Here is a 27851-nt window from a genome sequence, read left to right on the forward strand (position 1 = left end):
CCGGCTTCTCCGCACCTCCTCCTTCTTCCCCTTCTCCTTGACCTTACTTACCTCTACTTCAATTACTTCAACAACAACAACAACTACTTCTTACCGTCTTCCCCTCCTCATCCTCCACCGCCCCTCCTTTTTCCTTAAAATACCCGCATTCTGTCGTCACTCTTTGACCCTTCATCCCACAGTTCACTTCTGGCCCGTGTCTCCTTATCCGATCGTTCCCGCAATCCAACGTGAGCCGGGCTGCTGCATGACTGGTAAGATCTGCTGCTTCTGCTGCCACTTCTGCTTGCTTCTTGCCCTGCCTCGTGGCTGACGTACAGCTGAGCCTCAGCCTGATCCATCATTCCCTCCTTTTTGTTTCAGCTCCTTCGCCAATCCTCCGACTTTTTAAAAGATCCATCTCCCACTTGGTTTTGTTCCTCATCTTCTCAATTGCTCCCCCTCATTGTCGTCTTTCCCATTTCCCCCCACCTAAACAAGGGCCACTCGCGCAACGATGGCGGCCATGGAGGAGCTGGAGATCCACAGCAAGGTATGTTGACACGGAAGTAAGGGGGCGGAGGGGATGGATGCATGACACGCTGAATTGATTGATGGCATTGGACTAACTCCTGTCTCTGTTGTTGCCCCTCTCTACAGTCCTACTTTGTCCGCTGGGTATCGGTCAAGCCCGCCCACACCATCTCCTGGAGCATCCAACCGCACAAGAAGTCCATCAACTTCGGCATCTTCAAGCATCCCGGCCATTCGGCCGTTCTGGGCTCCAACACCAACTTACCTGCCACCGATTCCCCCAACGCCGATTCTAATGAGAACCTGCCCGCGACCGCTGGCACTGCGGCCTCGCGACCCAATGCCTCCGTCATTGACAAGCTGACAGGCATTGGCCTTAAGCAGATCCAATGGATCGGCAAATGCGAGGCCGAACGCATCTTCCGCGGTACCTACGACGTGCCCGCCAACGAAGGTGGGAACTACGCCCTGGTCTTTGACAATACCTTCTCCAAGCAACTCTCGAAAACCGTCACTCTCGCCCTGCTCACCTACCCAACCGCCCTCCCACCACAGTCAGTTCCCGTCCCTCATGCCTCCAGCCACCCCATACGGTCCGATACCGCTGAATCCGGAAAGTCCCTGGCTGCCCGCCGACGGGGCAACAGCGTCGCTCAGCCGCCGCCTCTCGCCAGCGACCCCGACTCGCTCAATACCTATACGGGCCTGCTTCAGAAGCGACGGCGGAAGCGCCATCAGGGCTGGGCGCGTCGCTTCTTCTCCCTCGACTATACCTCGTCGACCTTGTCTTACTACCACGATCGGAATTCTGCCGCGCTCCGCGGTTCCATCCCCTTGTCGTTGGCTGCGGTCGCATGCAACGAGAAGTCGCGCGAGATTTCCATAGACTCCGGCACCGAAGTCTGGCACCTTCGCGCCAACAATGACCAGGAGTTCGCCGCTTGGAAGCGGGCGCTGGAGCGGGCCTCCGCCCCGTCCTCCAAGACTCCTGCTACCGCCACCGACGAAACCACCTTGCCGTCCGAACCCTTGTTACGTGTGCCCTCTCAGCGTGTCGCCCCGAACCCCGTCGAGGAAAGGGAATGGGAGCGGGTCGAGGGCCTTGTGAGCAAGGTATCCGGATCGCGCGATGCTGTCCGGCGCCTGGCCAAGGACACTGACCCCAAGTACCTGGGCGGCAATGTCGCGGAGAGACCCCGCGGTCGCTCGCCCAGCCCGCATCGCACGCCGACGGACCTGAATGGAGACGAGTCCGGGGACTCCAAACGCCCGTTCTGGAAGCGCAAGAATAGTACGGCCACGCAGCCCGGCGTCAAGCGCACCACGACCATGGCCTCCATGTCCTCGCAGCTGGCTGTGCCGGGCGCCTTTGACACGGCATCCCTGGCGGGCGATCGCAAGCCCAGCAGCATCGCCAGCCCCCCGGATCCCATGGAGGAGGTTCATGAACATCTTATGGCCGTGTTGCGTGACCTGGACCAGGTCGTCAGCGAGTTCTCGACCCTCATCTCCGAAAGCAAGCAGCGACGACACCCTCCCGGCGCGACCGTGCAGGCGCGGCGCAGCTTCGAGTCTGATGTCTCTCAGGAGTTCTTCGATGCCGATGACGGTAAAGCGCTTCTCACAATCAAGGGCGACAGCGACGACGAGGCAGCGGCCGACAACGCCTCCGACCACACTGTATGGGATTCGAAACCCAAGGTGGAAGAAGAACCCATGGTCAACGACGCTCCCTCTGACAGTGAGGACGAGGCCGACGAGGCGCCTGCTGGACACGATCAATACTCGCCGCTCTTCCCCGGGCACCCTAAAGCGCTCACGCCGCTCCCACTCAGCCCCGTGAAGCGTCGTGCCAACATCACGGCGCCGACAGTCATGCCGCCCAGTCTAATTGGCTTCCTCCGCAAGAATGTCGGCAAGGACCTGTCGCAGATATCCATGCCTGTTTCCTCCAACGAGCCCCTGTCGCTGCTCCAGCGTGCCGCCGAAGTTATGGAGTATTCCACCCTGCTCGACCGCGCCGCCAGCGCCTCCGACCCCGTTGAACGCCTCATGTACGTGACCGCATTTGCCCTCTCTCCCATCTCCAGCAACCGGATCCGCGAGCGCGCCATTCGCAAACCCTTCAACCCCATGCTTGGCGAGACCTACGAGCTCGTCCGTGAAGACCTTGGCTTCCGCTTCATCGCCGAAAAGGTTTCGCATCGCCCTGTCCAGCTTGCCTACCAAGCCGACAGCAAAGACTGGAGCCTTACCCAATCCCCCATGCCGACGCAGAAATTCTGGGGTAAATCCGCCGAAATCATCACCGAAGGCAAGATGCGCCTGACCCTCCACACCACTGGCGAACACTTCAGCTGGGCCCAGGCCACTTCGTTCCTCCGCAACATCATCGCCGGCGAGAAATACGTCGAGCCTGTCGGTGAAATGGTCGTCGTCAACGAAACTACCGGTCACCGCTCCCTCTCCACCTTCAAAGCCGGCGGCATGTTCTCCGGCCGCAGCGAAGAAGTCAGCACCAAGTCCACGGACCCCTCCGGCCGCGACCTGCCTCTGGGTCTCACCGGCACCTGGACCTCCTCCCTCGACCTCACCAAGAACGGCAACCCCTCGGGAACCATCTGGAGCGCCGGACCTCTGGTCCCCAACGCGCCCAAACACTACGGTCTCACTGCCTTCGCGGCGACCTTGAACGAGGTCACTCCCATCGAGGACGGCAAACTCCCCGTCACAGACTCCCGACTTCGTCCGGACCAGCGCGCCCTCGAAGACGGCGACGTCGACCAAGCCGAGGCAGTCAAGGTCCAATTGGAAGAGGGTCAGCGCGCTCGTCGTCGCGAGATGGAAGCCGCAGGCGAATCTTGGACACCGCGGTGGTTCACTCCCGTAGATGAGGCACCGGGAGATGAATCCGTGTGGCGACTGAAGTCTGGGAAGGAAGGATACTGGGAGGAACGGAGTAAGGGCGCCTGGACGGGCGTGGTGCCAGTTTTTACGAAGTAATTGTGTTAGCGCTTTTATCTTACGGGTGCATGTGGTTGTCAGATTTTATTTTTATTTATATGTGATGTGATGGGAACACTATTCGTGAAGTATAGCGGGAGTGTGGTGGTGGGTGGTATACTATAGAGGATATAAGGGGGAAAAGTAGTGAATTCTACTCAACTTATAACACTCTCGGTGTACGCTTATCTATCGATTTATTAACTATTTATTCATTTGCTGCCTCATTTAATGTGCGTGTAATGAGATGGGATATATTCTTGTTCTTATTCAACTACTTACTATTGACATATAAAAAGCAGTGCCGACTAATTGGGTCTTACTATTGATGCCGTCATGGATTGAGATTAAGTTATGTATTGAATAGTTAGTGAATAGTAACGTAGTCAGCATTATATACACTAGTTAACTGAAAATATCATATAGCAATAACTGAAAATGATTCCTATACATAGTTATAGTCAAGTATGTATGGACGGAATGTATGCTTTTATTCGTTTCTATCACACTGCGAGATACCGTGATATTCACGTCTGTTCTGTGTTCTCGAAACGGGGTACAAAGTCAAATGCATTAAAACAGGGAAGACTTCACAAAACACCCGCTGCAATAAATCTAACGCAACAGGGAATCAAACTTAAAAACCCAGTAAAACAAGTGATGTATGTGTCACATGGCTTCTCTAATCCTCGTCCGAGGCCTCGTGGACCGCCCACCGACGACTATCCCGATGTTTGGCCGTGCGCTTGGCATACCCTCGGTCCGACGGCGTGTCCATGCGCATGATCACCGGAAGGCTTTCCAGCACGGCGCGGTTGCCTTGGTAGTAGTGCGCCGCGAAACCGCCCTGCAGGGTGCGTCGAAGCGAGCTCAGCCGCGTCCATTTCCACCAGCGATCGATGTTCATCACGCCCTGTCGGCCGATCTTGACCGTCAGCTTGCTGCCGTAGTGGCGGTTGGTGTCTTGGTCGATAGCGGTGTTGTACATAGGTCCCCGTCGGGGATTCTCCACCGTCGTTAGGATGGAGGCGAAGTTGCTGTGTAGACTCTTTTTATCGCGCTTGCTGATCCGTTTGCTGTGGACTTTGGCCAGCGACTGGAGTTGCTGTTCAAGCTCGTGCGTGTTGTGGTAGGCGTTGTAGCGCTTGATCAACTTGGGGCCGTTGCCGCGACCCCCAGACAAAAATGTTTCCTCTTCCGATTCTTCATCCTCATCCTCCTCGTCATCATCGTCCTCCTGTGGGGTGTAACTCTTCTCGTACAAGAGCGCGATGTTCTCGCCGGCAGCTATTTGGACGGCCGAATCACCACTGTTCAGCTGGTCCATGAAGATCTGCACGGCGTCCTCGCTTTCGCCTTCAAGATCGTCAATATAGGTCGCGAGCACGCCCCATTCTTGCAGGGCAGCAACAACGCTGGCTGCGTCGTCCCCGGCACCGATCGACTGCCCGTCGGAGGCAGCGATATCCAAGAAGAACGTCATTTGGTCGAGGATCCCATCTTCGCTAGCGCCTGCATGGATGGTGCAGATGCCCAGACAGTGAATCGCCGCTGCCTTGACCGTGTTGGAGGTTGAATCTCGTACAGTACGAGTCAGCAAGGGCTCGACATGCTCGTAGATCGTGTTATCGTAGGCTGAAATGGCGAGGAGCTCAACGGCACGAAGCGCCAGCGTCGTTTCGCGCACACTGGTCTCGAACTTGATACTGCGGTTGAATGCCGCTACCAAGTCGAGGACGCGACCGCGAATTTGTTCCTCGACATAGTGATACTTCGCCAGTCGGCAAAATGCAGCATAGGCCTCTTCGCGACTCAGATTACTACTACGCTTGCGGTCCAGAATATCCTGGATGACATCCCTAAGCTCCTCAACCCAATCATGGTTGTCCAGATCGGGGTTGTCGGTTAGATCGTCCAACGAGCCAATGCTGGGTCGTAAAACACGCATTAGTAACGGAGCACACAAGAGGGGATGGACGACGATGACATCATTCCGTTTGGGGGGGAAACCAAAAAAATAAAATTAAAGGGAAGGGAAAGCTGTGATTATGGAGTGCTCACCTCATGGCCGTATCATCACTGAGACTGTCAAGATCTTCCTCGTCCGATCCATATCGGCTCTGATTCTGAGAGGACTGGCGGGAATTCTGGGCAGAGTTGGCGCGCGAAGTTCGTCGAGAGCCTTCGCGGGAAGCAGCTTTACGAGAGATGGTTTTGCCACTCTCCAACACTTGACGACGCAGGTCCGGCATGATGGATGCGCGCAATGTCGACCAGCTGGGTAGTGATTGCAGAGAGAAGATTGCTAAATGCAAGAAGAATTTTCACGGGGGAAAATGCGGGATAATGTATCCGAGAATTGTTTTTGCTATGAATAAGCCAAAGGGGAGACCGGAATGTAGAAACAAGTATGAACTTGTACTACTAGGAACAAGGCAACACCAAGTGTGGCCGGCAGAACCCGGTCGGCTATACTGAGGGTATGGTAAAGGTAATGGTAGACAGTAGAAAGAGTGATTCTGAGACGAAGGACATGGTAAGGCTGGAAGAAAGCAAGAGTGTTGGATGGAAAATCCCCAATGGGTGGATGAAGAGATGGAAGTGAAGAAGGTAAGAAGAGAGAAAGAATGAGTGAAGGAATCCAGAATAAGAATAACACCAGAAAGAATAATAATAATAATAATAATTGTGCGGCAGCCAACTGGTCACGCCCCCTCCTGATCAACGCCACCCTCGCTCGGATCCCTGAATTGTTTGGTGTTACTCTTGCTTCTGCTTGGTTACTTTTGATTTCTTATCTTCTGATCTCCTTTACTTGCATTCTTGCGTGAATCCCTTCTTTTTATCTTAACTCTCTTTGGATCTACCAATAATCAGCCCTGTTATCGCCACGTGATGCGGGGTCTTTGCTTATCAGCCCCAAAAAGGCAAAAGTTGAAGGCATCACAAGATGAAAGAATAGACAGAAGAGGATGGTAATCAGTTAGTCTCGGTGAAACTCTACTACACACACCCATTATTGAGGCAGTAATGTTAGTCCATTTGTCGGGGTATCTATTCTCACGAGAACTACTATCGAAAGGTTCGAAAAGCCATATACAACCCTATAGTTGTTGTAGCACCAAATCCAGAATCCGACGAGCCTTGTCGCCCTCCAGATATTCTCTGCCCTCCTTGCCCCGATCTTCCTCATCTTCCTCATCTCCCACCTCCAGATCCACCTGTAAGCTGGCTTCGTAGGCTCCCATCACCGTCTCCTCGTCCACCCGGACTCCTCCGTTGACAAGCACCCGAATGCACTGCGCCAACCGGGCAATCTCCCGACGCGTCTGTGGCGGGATGTCATCGTTCTGACTCGAGTAGATGGAACTCGACACCATCTCCTCCATGCGTGTGATTGACACATTCTCCGTTGTCGACGATGCAGCAGCCGCTCCGTCGGCGTGCTTAGAAATCCAAATGTATCCATTGACTCCCAAAATCACATCCACATCCCCACCTCCATTGGCTGTATTGATCGTCCAGACCTGTCTGCGCGACCGAACCACTCCACCAGCACCCGCTGCACCTCCGGCTCCCGCTCCCGTAGCACTCGCCCCTGAAGTACCTTTGACCGACGAGCTGGACGCACCACTGCCACCCGTCCCCGTCACCGCAAGAAACACGCCGTTCCTCAATTTACCATACTTCAACGACCGGGTGTGCAGCGAGGCGCCTCCGTCCGAATGTACCGACTGGACTTCAGCAACGACGAGGTCACCCTCGCTGAAGAAGGTTCGGATTTGTAATTCATCGGCGCTCGTTCGTCGACGCAAGATACCACCAGGCAAGTTGATAGCGGAGAGAGGAAGCTGTGCGAGAAGGGGAGCAGCGACATCAACCTTCCATCGGCGAGACTGCACCTCGACAATGCGCCCCACCACCAGGTCACCGATCTCAGGCGTATAGCGGGCGCGTAGGGGCTGGACGGAGAGCAGTTTGTTGGTCTTCTGAACCGTACCGGCGACGGTGGCAATGATGGAGGTGGATAGCGGGTTAGTGTATGTGCCGTGTCCTCTGCAGTCAAGTGTCAATCAATTGCGCCTTGAGCTGATATAGCAATTGGGCAAAACCAACCTCATCCATTGCGGGTCGTCTGTTACGATCTCACCCGGTGTGAGAACTCCAGCGCCAATATTCGTTCCCTCCACTAAGCGAACCCGCTTGCTAGGTCTTGTGGCATCTCCCGCTGCTAGATCGACTCCTCCATCTGAATCCACGGACATGGCGTCGTCCTCCGAGTCGGAGTACGGAACGTCGACATCCTCCACAACCGGAGGGAGAATAGTAATGGCCATAGTGTAGAGATCTGTTTGCCGCTCCGAGTTATACCAATGGCCGAACAGGCGATTCTATTGCGTTCTGATAGAGGGCGTTTGTGAAAATCGGAGTATTGGAGCTGCAGTCGGACAAGACTTTCGGCATGCCAAGCAAACCAGGCAAACCGCTGGTGGAGCCGCACGTGAAGCCGCATTCCCAATCCGGGAGAATGGCAACACTAGCATTGTTTTATCCCTACTAGTCTAATTTGTTTGAATATATATCGGGTTTTACACGACTGCTTTCACATCGGATTTACGACATCTAGTTATAAGGTTTCCGTAATTATTGTTGAGGTATATCACATCATAATAGCAGCGTGGGGAAGTAAGTAGTGAAGCCGCCGCTCCAACACATAGTACAGCAATGGATCAGATGAATACGCGGATATAGAAAATTCATGGTTGTAAACTGGGGATGGCCCCTTGGTAACACCGATAACGTGTAGCAGGCTTGTCCGCTCCCAATATTGGAAATGGATCACTATCTGCCGTGATTTCGATGGGACTTGCAAACATGATTGGCAAAGAAGACGGGTGAAAGGAAAGTATGTATTGATACAAAAGGAAAAGATCCGAGTTTGTCGATCGGCAGTCTCAGGCACCTACGCCTGAAGATCGCTTCGAAGGGCGTTTGGGGGTGGCATTCTCATCATCCTTCTTCTTCCGGTTTGAGCGACTGCTACCACCCTTGGGCCGATAACCGCTATCTTCATCGCGCTTGCGTTTGCCTCTCGTACCTCCAGAGGTGGACGCAGTTTCCAGGATACTGTCATCATCATACACATCCTCCTCTTTGCGTGATTGGGCCGGAGCCCTCTTGGAAGTGCGTAGATTGGAGGGTCGAGAGCCGGACTTTTCCGAGGCGTTTTCGTTGTCCTGAAGAAATATTTGGGGCTGATTCTGGCGTAACCAATTGTGTACAGAGACGTGGCTCCGAAGAGCAGCCTCTCTCTCGCGTTCCGCTAGTGATGGCTTTTTGGGAACAACCTCAAGCTGCTCCAGGGCCTCGTCGTCGCCCAGTTTAGCATCCAGAGCCAGGCAATATTCGGTCTCGTATTCGGGAGTCAGAAACCCAAGTTCTTGCGCGGGATTCCAGTCGTCGGGGTTCTCTGGCTGCAAGGGCGCGGAATGGGGGAATGTCGACAGAGTGCTGTACTGCATACGCGGTGCAAAAGCCTGTCCGCGCTTGACATCCTCCTCCACCTCACGATAAGCATCGCTGGACAAACGTCCAGCAGCCAGTCTAGCCTTGGCTTCTTGTAAGACAGAGCTCGCTACGGCAGGGTCATTGTACGATTTCGGAATGTCTCGCTCGGGTGGTGGTAAGAAGGATGCATCTTCCGGCGCGCTCAGATCGTACCGCACACTTGGGGACACATGGAGACTGTCGTTGAATTCCAGGAGAACTTCTAGGAGCTGACTGCAGGTTGATCAACTGTAAGCGACCGACAAGCTATAGACGTAGGCGCGCAACATACTCATTCTGTGCCTGAATCCTCTTGGACAGATCCTCGATACGCAACCCTTCACGGATGAGAGACTCGCTCTCTCGCATCTGCAGCTCAAACTTAACCTTGAGCTTCGCGAACTTCTTCCTAAATAGTAGATCGGTCGAATTAGCAACGCGCCGCCCCAGGCATTCAGGGGACCACACTCACTTGAATGATCGGTACGACTGTTTGGTAGGGGCGCCCCCGGGAGCATCCGGTAGACTTTCAGTCACGGATTGGGCATCATCAATGGTATGCGACATGATGACAAATGAGCAAAGCAACAACGAGAAACCTGGATGGTGCCTCAAGTTGCAGAGTCGTGGGCGGGTGAAAGGGGCGGACAGGAGCGAAGGCTGAATGAGGCTCGAGATGGCCGTGTTTGGGCCGGTCACGTTTAAGCGGTCCGCCGATCTGGAGGATCTGGTGTTGAGGCGGAGAGTTTCTGCCTGCCGTAAAAAAAAAAGTTTCCCTCCGCTATCAGTGATTGCCGCTGTGACTTCTTCAAGTGAAGGTTCTTTTCCCCTCCCATTGGCTTTGTTCAACCTATTTCTGTGAAGTATATTATCTATTTCATATTACTTCACTCACTACACCATGGCTGGCATAGGCGAGGAAAATCACAAGAAGCGCAAGCTCCCAGAGGTCTCCGAGATCGAGATCGATGTTTCTGCACCGGAACCTCCCTCAAAGAAGGCTCTGCGAAAGCTGAAGAAGAAGGCCGCAGAAGGCCCCACGGATACCACTACGGAGAAGAAAACAGAGGGGGCTCCTGCAGACAATGACAGCGCTGCCACTCAGAAGCGCTCCGAGTATGGCATCTGGATCGGAAACCTGCCATTTTTCGCGACGAAAGATGACGTGCGCAAGTTCTTTACGACCAACTGCTCCTTTGCAGATACGACCATCACGAGAATTCACATGCCCAAGTCTGGTGATAAGCATGGAAAAGCCCAGAACAAAGGTTTCGCTTACGTCGATTTCTCCACGCAGAAGGCCTCCCAGGAGGCAATGGGCCTCAGTGAACAGCTTCTCTCCGGACGTCGCGTGCTCATCAAAGATGCAAAGAATTTCTCCGGAAGGCCAGAGAAGCCTCAAGGAGAGGGTCAGAACGCAAGTTCGGGTGCAGCATCTGGAAATCCCCCGTCAAAGCGGATATTTGTCGGCAACCTCGGCTTCGACGCTACGAAGGAACTCATCGAAGAACACTTTTCCCAATGCGGGACTATCGCAAACGTACATGTGGCCACATTCCAAGACTCCGGCAAATGCAAGGGTTATGCTTGGGTAGTGTTTGAGGATCTTGCAGCAGCCGAAGCAGCGGTGAAGGGCTACGTGCTGGTCAAAGAGGATGATGAAGAGGAAGAAGAGTCTGACGCCGAAAGCCGCAAAAAGTCTAAGAAACCGCGACAGAAGAGAGTGTGGGTGAACAACCTGCTCGGTAGGCGGATGCGCATGGAATTTGCCGAAGATGCCACGACGCGCTATAAGAAGCGATTCGGTAAGGACGGCGAAGGCAAGAAGAACGATACCGCAGACATCAGCGAGGTTGGGCCTGCAGAGCACGATTCGACGGGTGAGCAGCCTCGCCAGTCGCGACCGGGCAAGGCTAGGCAAGGAAAGCCGGAGTATACCAGATACGATCAAGATACTGTCCAGAAGCTCAGTGGAGCCATTGTTGAAGGTCAAGGAAAGAAGATCACCTTTGATTAAGGATGGTTCGCGCGCCTTGAACAACGTGTGCGCATTTTGGAAGAAAATACACGAAGCCATCGCCCATGAAGAACCAAACCAGATCTCCTTGCTGGTGAGAAGACGGAGCCTTGCAATGCCCGGCTCTGTAATCTGGTCGATGTGAGATCGTTGTCATAGTGAGTTGTGACATGAGTTGTTCCATCCTTGCATGGACTTCATGCCCCGTCGGTCGAGGATCAAGACGGCCGTGGACGGCGCTATAGAAGCATTGAGGATTCAAGTCCTCAGTACCTTGATACCCAGCCGAGACTTTTTGTATACAATGTATGTAAGCCATGAAGCATTATAGTAACCAATGGACTGATTAGCCATTTCCTCCAGTTCGCATTGTAAGTCCTGGCACCGCGTATCACATGGAAGTCTGAGACGTAGCATAAACCGATCAGCTAGTAGCACTACTAGTACTGCCAGCAGAACCCTCTGGTGTACTGGTACATGAACCATGCCCCTTCGTATTGCGCCTGACTGGGTACAGATACACTAAGGCCGATGCTTGCCAGGCGGGCTTAGTCAGGGTAAACAGAACCAGGCAATGTGAGTGGACGGACAGAGTTAACGGGCGTCAATAGTAGTAATGCTCAGGATGTCGACATGCCTAGACCTTGACTGGGAACCGGGAGTTTGTTTGGTTGAAAAGTATAGTGTAAGAGGGGAACCATGTTTGCAGAAAATGCAGTGTCATATGGAGTTCTCAAAAGCAAATTGGAGGGGGGGGAGCTCTGATGGACGATCAGCTGGCGTTAAACAACTAAAAGTAGATAAACCGCAGTTCTAGAATCCCTGAAGTGGTTTGGGGAGGGCGCTAACCGGATTGAGGCGGTTGACATCGAAAGAGCATGTCATGGCTCATGCTCAAAACCACCAAATCTCCCCAGTTCGTCCATCCGTTCAACACTCCCTGCCCTCACTCCTGAGGTGCACCCTCTTGCTCTAGCTTTCGTGATTTCTTTTATTCTTCTACCTTTGTCTATTTGGTTCTCCGGGAACGTGTTGCTCGCGGGCTTCTTCCTATCTAGACCTACTAGCTAGCTACCTTACTTCTCTACCCATCCTCTCTGTCTTGCAACCCGCCGCTCTCGCCGCTGTTGGTCGATGCACTTTGACGCCCTTTCCCACCACCACGATTCACCCCAGCATACCTCGAATCCAACCTTTACCGTGATTTTTTGCTTTCTATTTTCCCTCCTTTTACCATGGCTCCACGCCGACACAACATCGGTGCTAGTCGCCGCCGAAGGAGAGACGAAGAGGGCGAAGATGAGGGCTCACTAGATGGAGAACTGGAGGACGACTCCCTAAGCGAAGGATCCATTATCAGTCATCTCGATGAGGAGGATGCCGATGGCGAGGGCAGCGATGAGAGTGATGATGAGGCGTCTGTGACCCGGGATGCGGGCAATACTCACCCTCCCCAGCTCAACGGCCGTATGCCTGCCGGAAGCCAGAAGCTCGGGCGCCGCCATTCAACTTCGCCCGGGAAACGCCACACGGGAACGGTCATGTCAGATACTGAAGCGATGATGAATGGAATGAGACTGTCGGACAAGACAACTGGGGTGGCCGAAATCCACTTTGACGACCTGAAGGGAGAGCTTGGCCAACAAACTGGGAGGACTCCGTCGGCGCCTCCGGCAGAGCCAAAACAAGACAGCCTGACGGACAGGAGGCGTCGTGATAATGAGAAGTATACAAAGGAAAAGGAGGAGAACCCAGCATTCGTGCCCACCCGAGGAAGCTTCTTCCTTCACGACAAACGCTCGACCGATACTGCAGCCAACGGCCACAAATCATTTGCTAAGTCCAAGTCGAGACCATACGGTCTCATCGTGGACGGCAATGTGCGCAAGTACGCTTGAGCCTAACTTCTAGCTCTTTCACTTTTGAGGCAGACAGAACATTCATGCTAACTGCTTGCAGGAACCAGGTCAAATCAGATGCCAGCGAAAACAAGTGGACGCACGATCTGCATGATACTGTTGCTGGAGATGATGCACCCGTCTCGAAAGTGCCTGCGGCGCCTGCGACTCTCCCAACTTATCCCCCCAAGCCAGTTCCTACAGCTCCTCGATCGTCCCCGCCCAATAGGTCATTCTCGAGTACTACAATGATAGGGAACGTGCCTGTCGTGGTCTACTTACCGGGCATGGCTCAACCCATCTTATACCCTAATGTTCCAAAGAAGCAACACACCCGTTTACCACAGCACCGTCCTCCTCTACGCCGCGATAAACCTGTCCGAATCTCGCTTCCCGGGCAGCCTGCGCGTTATATCTTCCCCGCAACAGAGCGATCTTTCATCTTCATCCCGCGGGCGCTCCGGCCCAATCAACAGGCCTTCCGTGGGCGTCGAAGCGGATTCTTTCCAGGACGACGGCCTAGTATCTATGCAGGTTCCACATACACTCCAAGCGTTAGCATCAGTAGGAGGTCGTCCTTCGGCAAGGCGCCCTCGCAAGAAGGATACCACTCGCCGGCAGCCTCGGTTCTCTCCAGGCAGACGATCGTGGCCACAGACAACGGTAAGCCCGTTGTCCGTTTACCTCCACCTCCAAGACCACCAGCCGGACTACCACCCCCGCCACCCGGCCCTCCTACAGCAGTTCCTCCTCTACAACCACAGCCTCAACCTCCAGTGTTCCGGGAGAGCCGTCCGGCGCCCATACCGATGCACCAACCTCGTCCCCAGAAGGCCGTCTCTGTTGCCGACATTGAGACGCCAGCAAGCTTTCCATACAATCCTCCTCAGCCGCAGCAGGAGCAGCCATTCCATCATCAGGTCCCGATGCCTGGAAACGGGCCCGTCTATAGCTCAGATGCGCCCGGCTATGCTGCTTCGGCTCACTCGTCGGTGACACCCTTATCCCATATACCCGAGCGTGCAATCCATGCCCAACCCTTCCAGCCATATGGTTTCCAACAGCCACAAGCATTCTATCCCAGTTCTTACCCACCTGGCGCCGTTTACTATTCTGTTACCGGGACCGAATTCCCCCCGTACAATGCCGCAGTAGGGCCCGGCACCTCTGTGCCTCCCTTCCCTCCGGGGCAACAGGTGCCGTATATGGTGCCCGGTGCGCACACGTCGGGCGAGCAACCGGCTCAACCGGGCACGGTCGCACACGAAGCAGGTGGTACGGTATATTTCTACGATGCTAACCAAATGTATCCAAATTCCTCCTATGGAATGTCGAATGCGCCCGGCGCCGGCGGTGTCATGGGCATGGGCGGCATGATGACGCCCCCTGGTACAACGTACTACTATCCCCAATCTCAAGGCAGTGTTTACTACGGCTCTCAATGAATCGAGGCTTGTGGGTGATGCCCGGCCTCAAGGAATGTCTTCTCCCTGCCTTTGTGTTCGGTTCTAAAAATTCAATTTCTTTCTGTGTTTATTTTTTGATGCGATGTTTACTTTTCCCCCTTCCGCCTTGGTCTTCGCCTTATCTTTCCCCTTTAGTCCGCCTTTGTTTCAGTTTCATACTCATTATTGTTGTCCTTCAATTATCCGCCTTCGCTTCGTGTTCACCTTGATCATTGACTTTTTTCTTTTCTTTTTCTTGTTTGCCTCATGGAAAAGCGGCAAATCTGTTGTTGATCCCAATATGACGACCTCCCATTGCCTCATAGCCTGTGCCTTTCCTTTTCTTGTCGAGGTCTAGTGTGGTCGGAGCATCGTGCTCTCCTAGTTCCGTCTCTGATTGTGGTTAGATAAGGATTCCATGCATTACTAGCGATCGTCTTGCTGTGCTGTTCTATTTTTACCCCTGTTTCTTCTCATCACTTTTTTTTTTATTTTCTGCCTACATTTTCCGTTACATGTTTCCTTTTTTTTTCTTGTTTCTTGTGTTTCCGCTTTTTCATGCTTTCTTTTTCCTTAGTTTGCTTGGCTGCCGTCGCTTCCCTGCTGTGCCGTTTAGCTTATGCCTGCCGAAGTCTTCCGCGATGTACGGATACCATCTTCTTCGATATACTCATGACGTTGAAAGGCAGTGGGCTCAGAGCCGGGAGGGGAAAGAACCGGGACCAAGGGTGCGGTGATGTTCCTACGCACCCTGTCGGCGGCGCCAGGGTCGCTCTTCCGGTGGGCTGTCCACGCGAATACCCGTATGATGTCTCTGACCACGCTTGTTTTGCATCCTGGTTTCCATGAACGTAATGCGGTGTGCCTCCTCTTCCTCCTCCCCGCTTCCCCCCTGTCTGTGATGAGCCCTGCGTGTGTGTATGTGTGTGCGTGTGCGTGTGTTTCACTGCGCTCGTTTTGAGATTAGTTGATTGACACGGATGAGGAGGCCGAGTTGTGGGGTGGCGTCCTCTTGTCTACAAAAGCAATAAAAAATACGATCCCAAAAATAGTTTGCAGTTGAAGAGCTGTGTTGTCCGTACCGGTCAAACCAAAAAGTAGATAGATAGACTAGACCAGACCTCGGGTTGGGAAGCGAAGGGGGCCGGGGATGGGCCTGGACGGTTTCGAAGGTGTGACGTGACGTCAGGCAGCACGTCAAGGAGCGTCAATTCCCTCGGGCTACAAAAAAAGCTAGGAGGCCTGGAAAAGAAGCCGTAATAGCCGATCATCTCGTAGGGAAAGATAGCAGAAGTAAATCTTGGGGGGAAGGGAAGGTGTGAATGGATGGATGGATTAACGGCCCAGGCGTAAGCACCCTGATCAGCAAGCAGCATCTGAGGCTGTGGGGGAAAGGATTGTTGGTCGGTGGCATGAGGGGAACATCCATGTCGTGATGAAATCATGGCGCCTGAGCTTTAGGAGGGTTGGTGACGAGGTGGGAAGGGAAAAGGAAGGATGGGAAGGAAGGGAAGGGTTTAGGCACCTACGTAGCCAACAGAGCAATGCCTCATTCTGCAGCAGGAAGACTCCACCGAGGATGCAAGAGAAGGAGGACTAAGTAAGACTAAAAGTTGCATCTACATGAGAGTACGGGGAAGAAGCATCGCGACCGACGGGCCGGACAAGGTACCGGGCAAGTAACTAAACGCAGTTGACTATGAAAAGTATTCCGTAGTTTGGGAGTTGTTTTACTGCTAACGAACTAACTTGCTAGTCCGGAGCAAGTTACCAAAGCTGTTAGCATCCGCCAATGGCCGCGGACCTTCACCGCCTCGGCCGGATGCAGCAGTGAAGCAGCAGCTGACCTCCAGGCAGCCTCTCCCTCTCCCTCTCTCCCTCTCTCTCTCCCTCTTAATTACCGCTGGGTAGAACTCGTTCGCTCTCTCCTCATCTCTTCCCCCCCTTCTCCTCATCATCCATCCATCCTCAATAATCCTCCTCTCCCGATCTTCCGTCTCCTCTTTTTCTTTCCCTTTTTTACTTATTCCTTCTTCTTACCGTCTACCTTGCCATCCTCCCACACACCCCCCCCCTCCTCATCTACATTATTATCCCACCATTTCCCCCCCTTCCTTCTATTTAGTCTACTAGTTTAAAAACTACACCCCATCTCACCCATCCTTTCCATTCGGGTTTCCTCGTTTACCTTCCAACGGGGACAAACACCACTCTCACCGTTATCTATCACTGGCTTGACGTACTTCCTACCATCCATCGCCTAGCTTACCGCTCCCGAATTAGCGTCCTTTTTTGCTTATCTCTCGGAATCCCTGCTTAAATCACGCCAGAGGGAACTTTAAGCCAGAGCAACAGGAAGAAGCAATCATCCTTCTGGACACCATGGCTTCTCCTACACCCGCAACGGCTCCCGTGGGCCCCAGTTCTCTCATCACCGTCAAAGTGCTCTACAATGAAAATACTCGACGCTTCAAGCTTCCTCTGCGAGAGCTCGGAGCTCGCACGCTTCCCCAGAATGTATGTTCGTCCCCACTCAAGCTCCGATCGGAGCTACGGGTCCTTTGGGCCCCCCATCAAAAATCATAGCCACCCCCCATCATTTATTTCCTCAATGCAACTGAGTGTGCTCACGTGTTCACCTCCTTGCTCCATATGTGTGATGGAATATTTCTTTTTTTTATTCAGCGTCACCTGCGAATCATTTCTGTGCAAGGGGATAAAAATAATACGGGATGGCAATATCGCAACGATTTCGCAATTTATGCTGACGTCTCTTATCTGTAACAGCTCCGCCAGCTCCTTGGCGTTCCCGAAGATGCTAACGTCATCTTTGAACGTTATTCCGACAGCGCCGGCTGCTATATTCAGCTAGATAGCGAGAACCCTGCTGTCTACAAGCAGCTCTATCGCGCTGCCAAGGCTAAACTGAAGCTGCGGATCAAGGCCACAACGGTTGAGGAGCCCGGCTCCCAGCCACAGCTGGCTGCAGACCTCCCCGAACAACAGAATGCGTCAAGGTACAGTTACCTCGAGACTGTCTTGGGTGCTCCTCTCCCTGAGTCTCAAGTTGAAAGTGTTCCTGCTAGTGCGTCCCTATCTGTCTCGGCTCTGCCCGAGGTCGCCAACGGCACCATCCCTGCTGAGTCTCGGTCCGCCCAGTGGTCGGCCCCTGAGACGACTGAGCCTCAGTTCCGTGACTTCGTCTTGGGTCAGGACAGCTTGGACATGCCAGTGGTGTCGCACGCATCGCCCAATGGGGTCTTCTGCATTGACTGCAATCACTGCGGCCGCTCCATTCCGAACGAGCACTATCATTGCAGCATCTGTGACGACGGCGACTACGACTTGTGTCTCCAGTGTGTCGAGGCCGGTGTGGCTTGTCTGGATGACGAACACTGGTTGATTAAACGTCTTGTCAAGGACGGCCAGGTCACCAACAGCACCACGGAGACGGTTCAGCCCCGCAAGGCTCGTGAGGAGCCTGAACCAGAAGAGGAAGAAGAAGAGACCTTCGAGGAATCCGTGCCAGAGCTGGTGTCTGAGACTACTCCAGTCCCTGCTGTTGCTGCTCCCGAACTTCCTGAAAGCACTCAGGAACGCATCTGCAATGATTGCCTGAAAGGTATGTCCTTTCCCTCTACAGGAGGTTGTCACTATTTACTAACTCCAACAGAACTCGATGAAACCAAGATGGTTTCCTGCGCTGACTGCGATGACTATGACATTTGCATCACTTGTCTCCTCAGAGACACACACGGCCATCACCCCGCCCACACCTTCAAGCTGCTTCATGATCGTCAGTTCTGCCTGAAGAGTCTGGTGCAATCTCGCTGCAAGCCTGGACGTCACCACCACCACGCAGCTATCTGCGACGGGTGTGAAAAGGTTGGTTGTGAACTATTCTATTTGACTGCCTCAATGCTAACCGTTGCCTTAGCGTATTATTGGCGTCCGGCACAAGTGCCTGGCCTGCCCAGATTGGGACTACTGCTCGGAGTGTCACCAGGAGGCAGCCCAAAACCACCCGGGTCATCGGTTTGCGCCGATTTATGACGCAATCGCCGAGCCCCTGCAAAGCTATGAGGTGCATTACGGCATCTACTGCGACGGCCCTCTGTGCAGGAACAGGCCATGCCCTAGCTTCATCACAGGCACTCGCTACAAGTGCTCTGTGTGTCACGACACGGACTTCTGCGCCAAGTGTGAGGTGCACCCGACCAACACTCACAACCGCACTCACCCCATGGTCATGCTGAAGACACCTGTGCACAACGTCTCTGTTAGCACTGTCCACGAAGACCGTGGAGCCACTTGCGCCCTGGGCGACCGTGCCCAGAAATCCACTTCCACCCAAGCCAGCGTCCCGGTCGAGCCGGTTCAGGAGACACCCAAGCCGGAAGCAGAGCCTATCCAAGAGCCTGCCCCGGTGGAACAGCCGACTCCCGTTGCACAACAGCCGGTTCAGGTCGAACAGCCGACATCAGCTGACCCGGCCTCGGGCTATCAAGCCTTCTTCATCCGGGACACTGTGCCGGATGACACCACGCTGCCGCCCAACACCGCCTTTGAGCAGACCTGGACCCTCTTCAACCCCGGCCCATTGAGCTGGCCTGCCGGCACGGATGTGCGGTTCGTCGGAGGCGATTCGATGTTCAACGTAAATACCAGCCACCCATTGAGCATGGATGCCATCTCGGCTGCCATGGAGAGCAACAAGCTCTCGGAGCCGCTTGAGCCAGGTCACAGTGCGGACTTTACCGTGACACTCAGGACCCCTAGCCGCCAGGGCAGCGCCATCTCGTACTGGCGGCTGAAGCTGCCCAGCGGCATGCCTTTTGGTCACCGGCTGTGGTGTGACGTGCGCGTGCGTGATGACGTTCCGCCGCCCGCTGTGAGTGCACCGGAACCGGAGATGGAGAAGACCGTCGAGCCTCAGCCAGAGGCCCAGTCGGAGCCTGCAGGAAGCCAGATGATCTTCCCCAAGCTGGCCAAGGAGTCTCCGGAGACCAGCACACACGAGGCGGCCACCACGGCCCCCAGCGCCCCGTCGGTGACGAATGCTTCGGAGCAGGATGTGTTTGATGACATGGAGAGTCTGACACTGGGCGAGGACGAGACAGATGCGGGTATGCTGACGGACGAGGAGTACGACATCTTGGACGCCAGTGACCAGGAATATCTGGAGGCCAAGTCTCAGCGCTAAGCGAAGACGGCGGCCATGAGTTACGGATTTCTTGGACGGGGAAACAAAGGAGTTCTTTTTCAATCGGACAGGATGAAATAATCTGCGTGTGATTTTCAATACTTGCTAACTTAGCTTGATTTGCGTGTGGGCGAAGGAAAACCCTGGGAAGGATGAATTGGCTGTAAGCTCTGCATTAGGCTTGAATGTATGCACTCATTTCTCTACTTTACTTCACTCACTTCCGTCCACCTCGTACTAGGAGCTTGGACCGTAACTCCGACCCCGACCCATGGATGATTACCGCGACGATCTTCAGTGGCGTCTCTGCTGGACTGGCTGGTCGGTCCACAGTTGGAGGATGGCCAGCTGCTGGTTCGCCAATGACAGGTTCGGTCAAAGTCAATCCCCGCATTTTCCAGTATGTGGTGGTGAGGATGATGCTACAGAGGAGTATCTACTTGGTCGGTTCATCCAACCTCGGCCCCCCGCTTTATTTTTTTTTTCGATTCTCCTCCCTAGTACTTCCCCCCCTCCCTTGTTTGCTTTTTCTTCGTCCTTTTTGCTTTTTCTCCCCCATTACATGTCGACTCATCAACAGGCTGATCACGATGAAAAACTATATCAACCTGGCGATTATCGCCGTCCTGTTCGCCTCGCTGTATGGACCAGTGACCCGCCAGCTTAAAGTGCTGGGGGCATTCCGCTCAGCCAGCGAGACAAGCAGCTCCCAGAGTAACCCTGTCCACCCAATTGCTGATACCATCCAATGCGAGGACCTGCATTATCACCATCCGTCTGGTCAGCTCTTTACGGCCTGCGAGGACTCGATTGTGCCCCGGTTCCGCTGGTTTCCACCCTTGGTCAACTTTGAAGGCCCTGCAGACACGACTGGGTCTATTCATGTGATTGACCCCCAAGTAGGTGTCCCTGTGCAACTCCTATTTAGCTACCAGAAACTAATCCAGCTTGACAGACACTGAAATCGACCCGTCTCACATTCGAGAATTTCCCCGGCCCCTTCATCACCCACGGCATCGACGTTACTGAGGATCCGGAGCGCGCAGACGCCGTCTACATCTTCGCCGTGAACCACCTAGCCAACCCGGACTATCACCCCGGCCTCAAGGACATCCCCAAGGCCCGCTCGCAGGTCGAGCTCTTCCACCATGTCCTGCACTCCGGCACCGTCCGGCATGTCCGCTCAATCCGTCATCCGCTCGTAGCCACCCCCAACGACATCTACGCCGAAAGTCCTTATTCATTTTACGTCACTAACGACCACCGTTACCGCGACGGGGCTTTCCGCGCGGTCGAGAACATACTCCCCGCCGCCAAATGGTCCACTGTCATCCACGTCCAAGTCGACAGTCTCGCCGCGGTCCCAGCTGACACGGAGCGCAAGGCAACTGTGGCCTTCGAGCACATCTGGAACGCCAACGGTCTCGGACGTGGCTCGTCGCGCGAGGAAGTGCTTCTCACCAGCGCCGTGGGCGGCTACATGTGGCGTATGCGGCCGCAGGATGACCGCACGCTGTCGGTTGTGGATGAGTTCGCCTTTGACAGCACCATTGACAATCCCACTTACTACCGGGACCCGTACGCAACGGCCACAGACGATGCCAGCGGATATGTCCAGGCTGGACTACTCCGCGGCGTAGACCTGGACAAGACGCGCACTGATCATCAAGGCAAGGACGGCGCGATGGTGTGGTATACGCGGCGCAAGGCTGGTACTTCGTCCGCGGAATGGGAGACCCGGCTGCTTTTTGAGGACGATGGATCACGCATCCGGAGTGCCAGCGCGGCGGTGCTGGTTCCGTTGCCAGATGAGCAGCAGAAGAAGGCGAGACTGTTCGTGACGGGATTCGTTTCAGAGGGTATGGTTGCGGTGGATGTGACCCTGTAATGTAGCTATCAATTAATCAGTGACTTGTGATAATCATATCCTACGTCCACACCATCATCATAAATCTCACACCCTCTATATATAAGATCTAGTTCGAAGCAGAATACTCCTCCAACGCCCTCACCACCTCCCCCACCCCTCTCACCTCCGCAAACTCCCCATCCAAACTCGCCACCGACACCTGATGCACCGTCTCGGCATCCCATCCCCCCTTGGCAAACGTAGCAGTGGCATCACTAACAAGAATAATCCGTCCTTTATCCACGTCCTCCTCCTCATCCTCTGATGATTTAACCCTATCAACAACCCCCAAATTCGCCGCCATCCGCACCGTCGTCGACACACAATGATCCGTCGTCAACCCGGCCACAATCAACTGCCGTATCCCCTTCTCGCGGAGATATTCTTCCAGTTCGGTGCCAATGAATGAGGAATTGACATGTTTCCAGATCTGTTTCTCGGTGGGAAGTGGGTTGCAGATTGGGAGGGGGTCGATGCCTTGCTCTCCTGTGGGAGTGGTGTAGGTTGGGTGTAAGGGGGAGGTGGGCGTTGTGGAGGAGTGGAAGATGTGGATTATTTCGTGGTGATGATGTTGTTGTTGAAATGATGGAGATGGGGATGTGGTGAGGGTGTTGCGGAAGGTGGTGAGGAGGGATTGGATGTTGGCTTCGTAGTTGGGGTTGGAGCGGGATGGACCCCAGTGGGTTGGGTGGGTGAAACCGTTTTGGTTGTCGATTAGGAGGAGGGCGGTGGGTTGGGTGAATGTTAGTTGGGACATTGTGGTGGTGGTGAAGAGCGTGTGGGAGTAGTATGTTATTATATAGTAGTAATCTAGACTACTAGTGGGGTACTAGTATTGCTTGCTAGTGAGGTGGTGAGTCATGGACTACTAGTAATGTAGTAATGTAGTTGTCAATTGAACTGTGATTGTGAGTCACTATCTTGATCGTATAAAGTAATAATTATATACTAGATACTAGTAACATATCATGTGTTAAGTTACATGATTGTTGAACTAGTCCCAATGTTGCTGGTAAACCCTCCGAAATTTCATCTGTCCGACATTGGACTTGACACAACATCTACTAATACTAACAGTAGGTATCACTCTACTAACCATTGTAATTATCTGTAAGATCTATCCATTCACCTAGTATTTCTTAAAGAGCTAGTATAGATATACTAACATCGGTCCCCGCGGGGAGCCGAGGTAATTCCTTTCTGCCTGAGGCACCCACACCAATCTCCCCGGAATCTCGTCGGATCTTCATTTCATCTCCAATTCTTCCTTCCTCTTGACATCTGTCTCTTCAACCCTACATAGATTACACCCATCAATTGGACCGTTCAATCCAATACAATTTACAGCGCAATGTCACCCGCGCTGCACCCCCCACGGGCTCTCCTCAATTGCCCGCATTCCCAACTCACCACGACCATCGCATCTCGCCTCTTCCACCACCAACATCCTCACCACAACTACACCCTCCTCTCAACACGCTCCTACGCCTCACACTCCAACAAATCCAACACCAAATCCCACACACGCCCCTCCTCCGCCGCCCAACCCACCACCACCCCAACCACACCATCAACATCAACCTCCACAATAATCCTCACCACCCTAAACCCACCCCCGAGCACCCGACCCGCCTCCCTCGCCCTCCCACCCACCCCCTCCCCAAACACCTCTCTCCCCCCATCCTCCAAACTAAAACGCTACATCACCATCGGCCGCGCATACCTCACCTTCTACAAAACAGGCCTAAAAAACGTCTACCACAACTACCGCGCCGCGATCCCTCTCCGACGGACCCTGAACCTCTCACCCTATATCCCGAGCACGATACCACCACCACCACCACCAGCTACCAAGAATGCCAGCAGCAGCACTCCATTCTACAAGACCTTACAAACGAACGACCTCCACCGCTCACACTTCCAACTCCTCCGGCGCTCCGCGCACGACATCCGCCGCATGATCCCCTTCTCGCTCATCCTGATCATCTGCGGAGAACTCACGCCCCTGGCTGTGCTTGCGCTGGGGAATGCGATCACGCCGCTGACGTGTCGGATTCCGCGACAGCTAGAGAAAGAGCGGGAGAAGCGGGCGCGGGCGAAGCGGGAGGCGTTGGTTGTTGGGACGGGGTCGGTGACGCCGCCTGGGGTTGGGTCTGTGGAGGAGATGGGGGTGTTGAAGCGGATGGTGGATAGGAGTTGGATTGAGGGTGCGGGGGCTGGGGAGGTGATGCGGGCTTGTGCGGTGTTGGGGTTGGCGAGGTCGTATGAGAGACCGGGGTGGTTGGTCCGGGTGGTGTATCGGGGGAGGTTGAGACGGTATGCGGAGTATTTGGCGTGTGATGATGAGTTGATTCGGAGGGGTGGGGGCGTGGCTGGGATGGAGGCGGAGGAGGTGCGCATTGCGGTGGAGGAGAGGGGTGGGGTGGGGGTTGGTGTTGGGGGGGTGAGGGAGGGTTGGGAGGCTGAGAGGGAGGAGAGGAGGTGGTTGGAGAGGTGGGTTGCTGGGAATTAGATGGGTTGTTCTGTAGGGAGGAGGGTTGATGTAATTCGCCTTGTCTCTCCTCTGTATACTACTCACTGCTATGTGTATCATATGGATAGATGGGGTTGGTGGATGTGGATATATCTGCATGCATATATGTACATTAGTCAATCAAGACAGTATCGATCATTTTTGACTCGTCATCTTGCCACAGGGCTAACAGGGCTTGCCGGCATATCACCGATAAATCCCGATCAGTACTTACTGATATCCTAGATAGCATAGCATATAAGAGAGCTAATACACACTGTACAGGTCACCTCCGATCAAGTCCACAGAATCCTCCCCGACGCCATCCATCCATTCATCGTGACTCGTCACGCCATTCTCATACCCCCCAAATCCAGCAAGTCCCACAAGGTATCATCGTATCATATATAGCGAAAATGCTCAACATACTCAAATCACATTCAAGTCAGACAGCCACACACTAAAACGTAGAAAGCCACCCAAGAGATAGAATAAAAAAAGGGGTAATATAACATAGGAATCATCACGCCCGTTTCCCTCGGGCTGCTGTAGTCTGTCCCTGTGCAGCATTGCGGACCTGCTTTGCCCATCGTAAGCCACAACTGTTGCAGAGGTCACGATTGCCGCTGGGTCCGCGTCGCCATTCTGGCGTGCTCTTCGTTCGACACATCGCGCAGCTCTTCTCCACTATGATTGTGCTCTGTTTGCGCTTGCGCTTTTTCCGTCGTGTGAGGAGTCGTTGTACCTCGTCCGATAATGTGCGGTTCTGCTTTTCCAGTTCTCGTAGCTCGAATTGCCAACTGGACCCCCTGGTCGGTGCTAGCTCGGAGAAGAGGCTGCGCTCGCGTAGTGGGATCAATTCCTGATTACCGGAGGGTAACCGGCTGCTTGACCCTGTCTGTCCAGCAACGTCTCGCCCTGTGTCCGTGGCGCTGGAGCTTGTGTCGTCCGGGCTGCCGTTCGGCAGAGGTCGGTGGAAACGTAACTGAGCGACCAGGAAAGAAGGTCGCTCCCCTTCTTTGCTGTCTCCCGGTATTAACGTCGTCTGCACGGGCAGCATATGCCCCTTCTTGTGGCGGACCTTGTGGAGAAATGAGACCTGTTGTCCCGAACGAGCTGTGTCCAGCGCCTCCATAACCTGGGCCCGGGTATCTGCTCCCGTGAGATCTTGAATGCTCTTTCCAATGACATCGTCCGCCACCCGACCTAGAACCGGCCTAGCTTTTGAAGAGATGAAAAGGACAATCCCAGACATTGAAAGCTTGGCCCAGATGTCATTCTCCGCCAACCCGCCCCGGCCAATCGTAGCAACCTGGTCAAGATTGTACACCGCACGCGCTCGCCCTCCAAGCACCATGAACTGTCGCCCCCGACCGGTAATATGCCATGACCCATGGCTCTCAAACCAGATATACCCGCTGTACTTCTTCCGGATGCGATACACCACGCTGACCGGCTCGGTGGTGATGCGCGCTCGTAGATCGCGAATGACCGAACCAATATCGCTGGGATGGCACACTGCTGACAGGCCCTTCCCGACCAATTCAGCTGGCTCATATTCCAGCACTTTCCGGCACGAGGGTGACAGATATAGAAACTCTCCCTCAAAGGATAGAACGTGGATGATGTCGTCCATGTTCTCCACCAGCACTCGGTCCAGGTAATGCCGGTACGACGGGCCGGTGCCGCGCAAGCTCTCCAACACCGTAGACACCTGATCAGGGGTAAAGAAAGTCGCTAGATCCGGATTGGAGCGGTAAACTTCAGGCGGGACCACATAGCTCGGTAACTGACTGCGCTGGTAGTTGATCATGTAGGTTCCATCTGCAAACAGTACGATTAGCTTAGCAGCGCCAAAACACGCATACAGGACATACTCGGATTCCGTCGCGTCACTGCATCGGGCGTCTCGACCAGATCCACCTGAAACCCAACGTAGAACCGGTAGTCGCTGCCGCCCCACCGGATCGGAAGCATGGTGATTAGATTCACAAAAGGCTGGCCGCCCTTGCGGTAATTGATGATGCTTGCCTGGATCTCCGTCCGCTCCTCTATCGTCGAGCGCAGGCGATAGGCCGTATTCTCGTCGACGAACTTGCGCTGCATGCCCCGCTGAACGACCCCGTCCGGCCCTTGGAGGAACCGACAATTCTGCCCGACAATCTCCTGGTTAGTGTAGCCTGTGAGCCGCTCGAACGCCTCCGAGACGTAGACGATCGGATGGTCCTCCAGCGTGATATCACAGAGGACAAATGCGCACGACAAGTCAACTGCCCCGATATTGATCTTAGGGTTCGGTCGGGACACCACTTGGGCCTAGTGGAGAGGTCAGTCACATGCATGTCTTCCAGACGCGAACGCTACTGCGGAAGCGGTCGACCAGATTCAACCTACCAAAACCCCCATGATATCGAAGCCACTTGACGAGTAGATACTAGCATATGGAGAGTCGCTTCCAGCTTCCACTTTGGCTTCGGGTGGAAAAGAGGCTTTATGGATGTGAAGACCCGCATCAGCTTTTCCGGTCAGGTTCGACTTGGATTGGAGGAGAACCCACCCTTCACTGGGGATGACCTCTTCGGCTGGATGAAGCGATGAGGAACGGCTGGATTGGCCGGTTGGGTATAGGACTGAAAGTCCGAGGGCTGACTTTGAGGTAGCGGTTGATGATCCTGGGACGGCCCTCTTGCGCGGGAGAAGTCCGCTGCTGGTCCCCGGACCGGGCCTGCAGCCTGTGTCTGGGCGGTGACATCTTGAGTCGTCTGTTGATTCCAGTAGGTATTTGTCGCGGACTCCTGGATCTGAGCGACCGCGTACGCTGCGCCAGGATCCAGATGGACGGTCTGGGAAGGTAGGTGAGGATGCTGCTGCTGCGGCGCTGAATGCTGCTCTAGACTGGGATCTAGCGGTCCAATGGAAGCGCCAAAGACGGCCGGATCGTAAGGAAAGGTAGTTCCTTGATCCAAGCTCATTGGCATGGTCTGCGCGGCGGCCGACAGGGGATGGTAGGGATGCATGGCGTGGGAAACATGCCCCGGGAAACTGGCCGTGTGGGTAGAAGCATGATGATGAGGATGAGGATGAGGAACCGGAGACTGAAAGGAAAAGTTATCGGGATGTGAAGCAAAAGTCGCGGGCAGGCCAGCAGCCAGCAGATCGGAGGGCTGGGCGGGATAGGCAAAGGAACCGGGAGCAAAATGGCCGGGAGTGGGATTGTAAGACATCAAAGAAGCCGGATGGGGGGCAGCATTGGAGTAAGAAGAGGATGCGGCGGGGCCCAGTTGGGGATCCGGTATGGAATAGTGTGCCTGATAGAAGGCATCGTCGAAGCCTTCCATGGCCCGCAACAAACAATCCTGGAACAGCTTCACGTCCGATCGAATCGAGAAGCGGCGAGAGACCAATGAGGAAGACGCATCGAGATGGGCTGCTGATGTGAAGCAAGGTAGGGAATAACAACTAAACCTTAGACAGTCACACAAACACCAGGGGGTGGGAGGAAGAGTAGTAAGTAGGTAGTTAGTTACTCCCCAACCCCCGAATCAGATTCTCCTCAGTTCCCTGCCTATCGGAACAGTAGGAAATAATAATAATAATTCAGGGAAAAAGCAGCGGAGATCGATGGAAGATAAAGTGGACAGACGTGGACAGAACTGAATGAATCCACGCTGAGATGGGGAAAAAAAAAATAAGAAAGAGGGGACGGAAAGCAATGAAGCGTGAGCAGCTGAAAAGAGACGGACGAAAGAGTGGAAACGACTAGCAATTCACTGGTCGCGCCGGGACTTAATTATCACCAAATCA

The 27851-nt window shown here is 54.1% G+C and overlaps 10 protein-coding genes across 10 annotated transcripts; 6 read left to right on the forward strand and 4 right to left on the reverse strand.

Annotated features, from left to right (window-relative positions):
- Positions 1–167: 167 nt before the first annotated feature.
- BO87DRAFT_93864 (oxysterol-binding protein related protein OSH3) lies at positions 168–3847 on the forward strand. Its single transcript, XM_025629686.1, has 3 exons — positions 168–254; positions 332–534; positions 606–3847. The coding sequence occupies exons 2-3, from the start codon at positions 497–499 to the stop codon at positions 3514–3516; spliced, it is 2949 nt and encodes a 982-aa protein (XP_025478601.1). The 5' UTR covers positions 168–254; positions 332–496; the 3' UTR covers positions 3517–3847.
- A 36-nt stretch (positions 3848–3883) lies between these two features.
- BO87DRAFT_377727 (IFRD domain-containing protein) lies at positions 3884–6264 on the reverse strand. The gene is made up of 2 exons (XM_025623622.1): positions 5578–6264; positions 3884–5444 (listed from the first exon to the last, which is right to left on the reverse strand). Exons 1-2 carry the CDS (start codon positions 5766–5768, stop codon positions 4199–4201), a joined length of 1437 nt encoding a protein of 478 aa, XP_025478602.1. The 5' UTR covers positions 5769–6264; the 3' UTR covers positions 3884–4198.
- A 304-nt stretch (positions 6265–6568) lies between these two features.
- Positions 6569–9738, reverse strand: BO87DRAFT_337324 (uncharacterized protein). The gene is made up of 5 exons (XM_025620555.1): positions 9536–9738; positions 9356–9472; positions 8484–9297; positions 7633–7907; positions 6569–7572 (listed from the first exon to the last, which is right to left on the reverse strand). Exons 1-5 carry the CDS (start codon positions 9628–9630, stop codon positions 6621–6623), a joined length of 2253 nt encoding a protein of 750 aa, XP_025478603.1. The 5' UTR covers positions 9631–9738; the 3' UTR covers positions 6569–6620.
- A 114-nt stretch (positions 9739–9852) lies between these two features.
- On the forward strand, positions 9853–11423 carry BO87DRAFT_377730 (putative RNA binding protein Rnp24). The gene has a single exon (XM_025623623.1). The coding sequence runs from the start codon at positions 9965–9967 to the stop codon at positions 11078–11080; it is 1116 nt and encodes a 371-aa protein (XP_025478604.1). The 5' UTR covers positions 9853–9964; the 3' UTR covers positions 11081–11423.
- An 892-nt stretch (positions 11424–12315) lies between these two features.
- On the forward strand, positions 12316–14423 carry BO87DRAFT_387867 (uncharacterized protein; the record flags this gene model as incomplete). Its single annotated transcript, XM_025624835.1, has 2 exons — positions 12316–12968; positions 13040–14423. 2 exons carry the CDS (start codon positions 12316–12318, stop codon positions 14421–14423), a joined length of 2037 nt encoding a protein of 678 aa, XP_025478605.1.
- A 2382-nt stretch (positions 14424–16805) lies between these two features.
- BO87DRAFT_311293 (ZZ type zinc finger domain protein) lies at positions 16806–19626 on the forward strand (the record flags this gene model as incomplete). The annotated part of the gene is made up of 4 exons (XM_025619533.1): positions 16806–16940; positions 17211–18045; positions 18097–18308; positions 18361–19626. The coding sequence occupies 4 exons, from the start codon at positions 16806–16808 to the stop codon at positions 19624–19626; spliced, it is 2448 nt and encodes an 815-aa protein (XP_025478606.1).
- A 590-nt stretch (positions 19627–20216) lies between these two features.
- On the forward strand, positions 20217–21514 carry BO87DRAFT_311185 (serum paraoxonase/arylesterase family protein; the record flags this gene model as incomplete). Its single annotated transcript, XM_025619527.1, has 2 exons — positions 20217–20525; positions 20582–21514. The coding sequence occupies 2 exons, from the start codon at positions 20217–20219 to the stop codon at positions 21512–21514; spliced, it is 1242 nt and encodes a 413-aa protein (XP_025478607.1).
- A 44-nt stretch (positions 21515–21558) lies between these two features.
- On the reverse strand, positions 21559–22429 carry BO87DRAFT_93944 (putative isochorismatase family hydrolase). The gene has a single exon (XM_025629687.1). The coding sequence runs from the start codon at positions 22290–22292 to the stop codon at positions 21603–21605; it is 690 nt and encodes a 229-aa protein (XP_025478608.1). The 5' UTR covers positions 22293–22429; the 3' UTR covers positions 21559–21602.
- A 322-nt stretch (positions 22430–22751) lies between these two features.
- BO87DRAFT_439385 (uncharacterized protein) lies at positions 22752–24514 on the forward strand. The gene has a single exon (XM_025627930.1). It carries the CDS (start codon positions 22887–22889, stop codon positions 24045–24047), a length of 1161 nt encoding a protein of 386 aa, XP_025478609.1. The 5' UTR covers positions 22752–22886; the 3' UTR covers positions 24048–24514.
- Positions 24432–27385, reverse strand: lreA (GATA transcription factor LreA; the record flags this gene model as incomplete). The annotated part of the gene is made up of 4 exons (XM_025627931.1): positions 24432–25871; positions 25925–26363; positions 26442–26563; positions 26605–27385. 4 exons carry the CDS (start codon positions 27383–27385, stop codon positions 24571–24573), a joined length of 2643 nt encoding a protein of 880 aa, XP_025478610.1. The 3' UTR covers positions 24432–24570.
- Positions 27386–27851: the final 466 nt, after the last annotated feature.

This window comes from Aspergillus neoniger (assembly GCF_003184625.1).
Source record: "Aspergillus neoniger CBS 115656 unplaced genomic scaffold BO87scaffold_21, whole genome shotgun sequence".
NCBI classification, from domain to species: Eukaryota; Fungi; Ascomycota; class Eurotiomycetes; order Eurotiales; family Aspergillaceae; genus Aspergillus; species Aspergillus neoniger.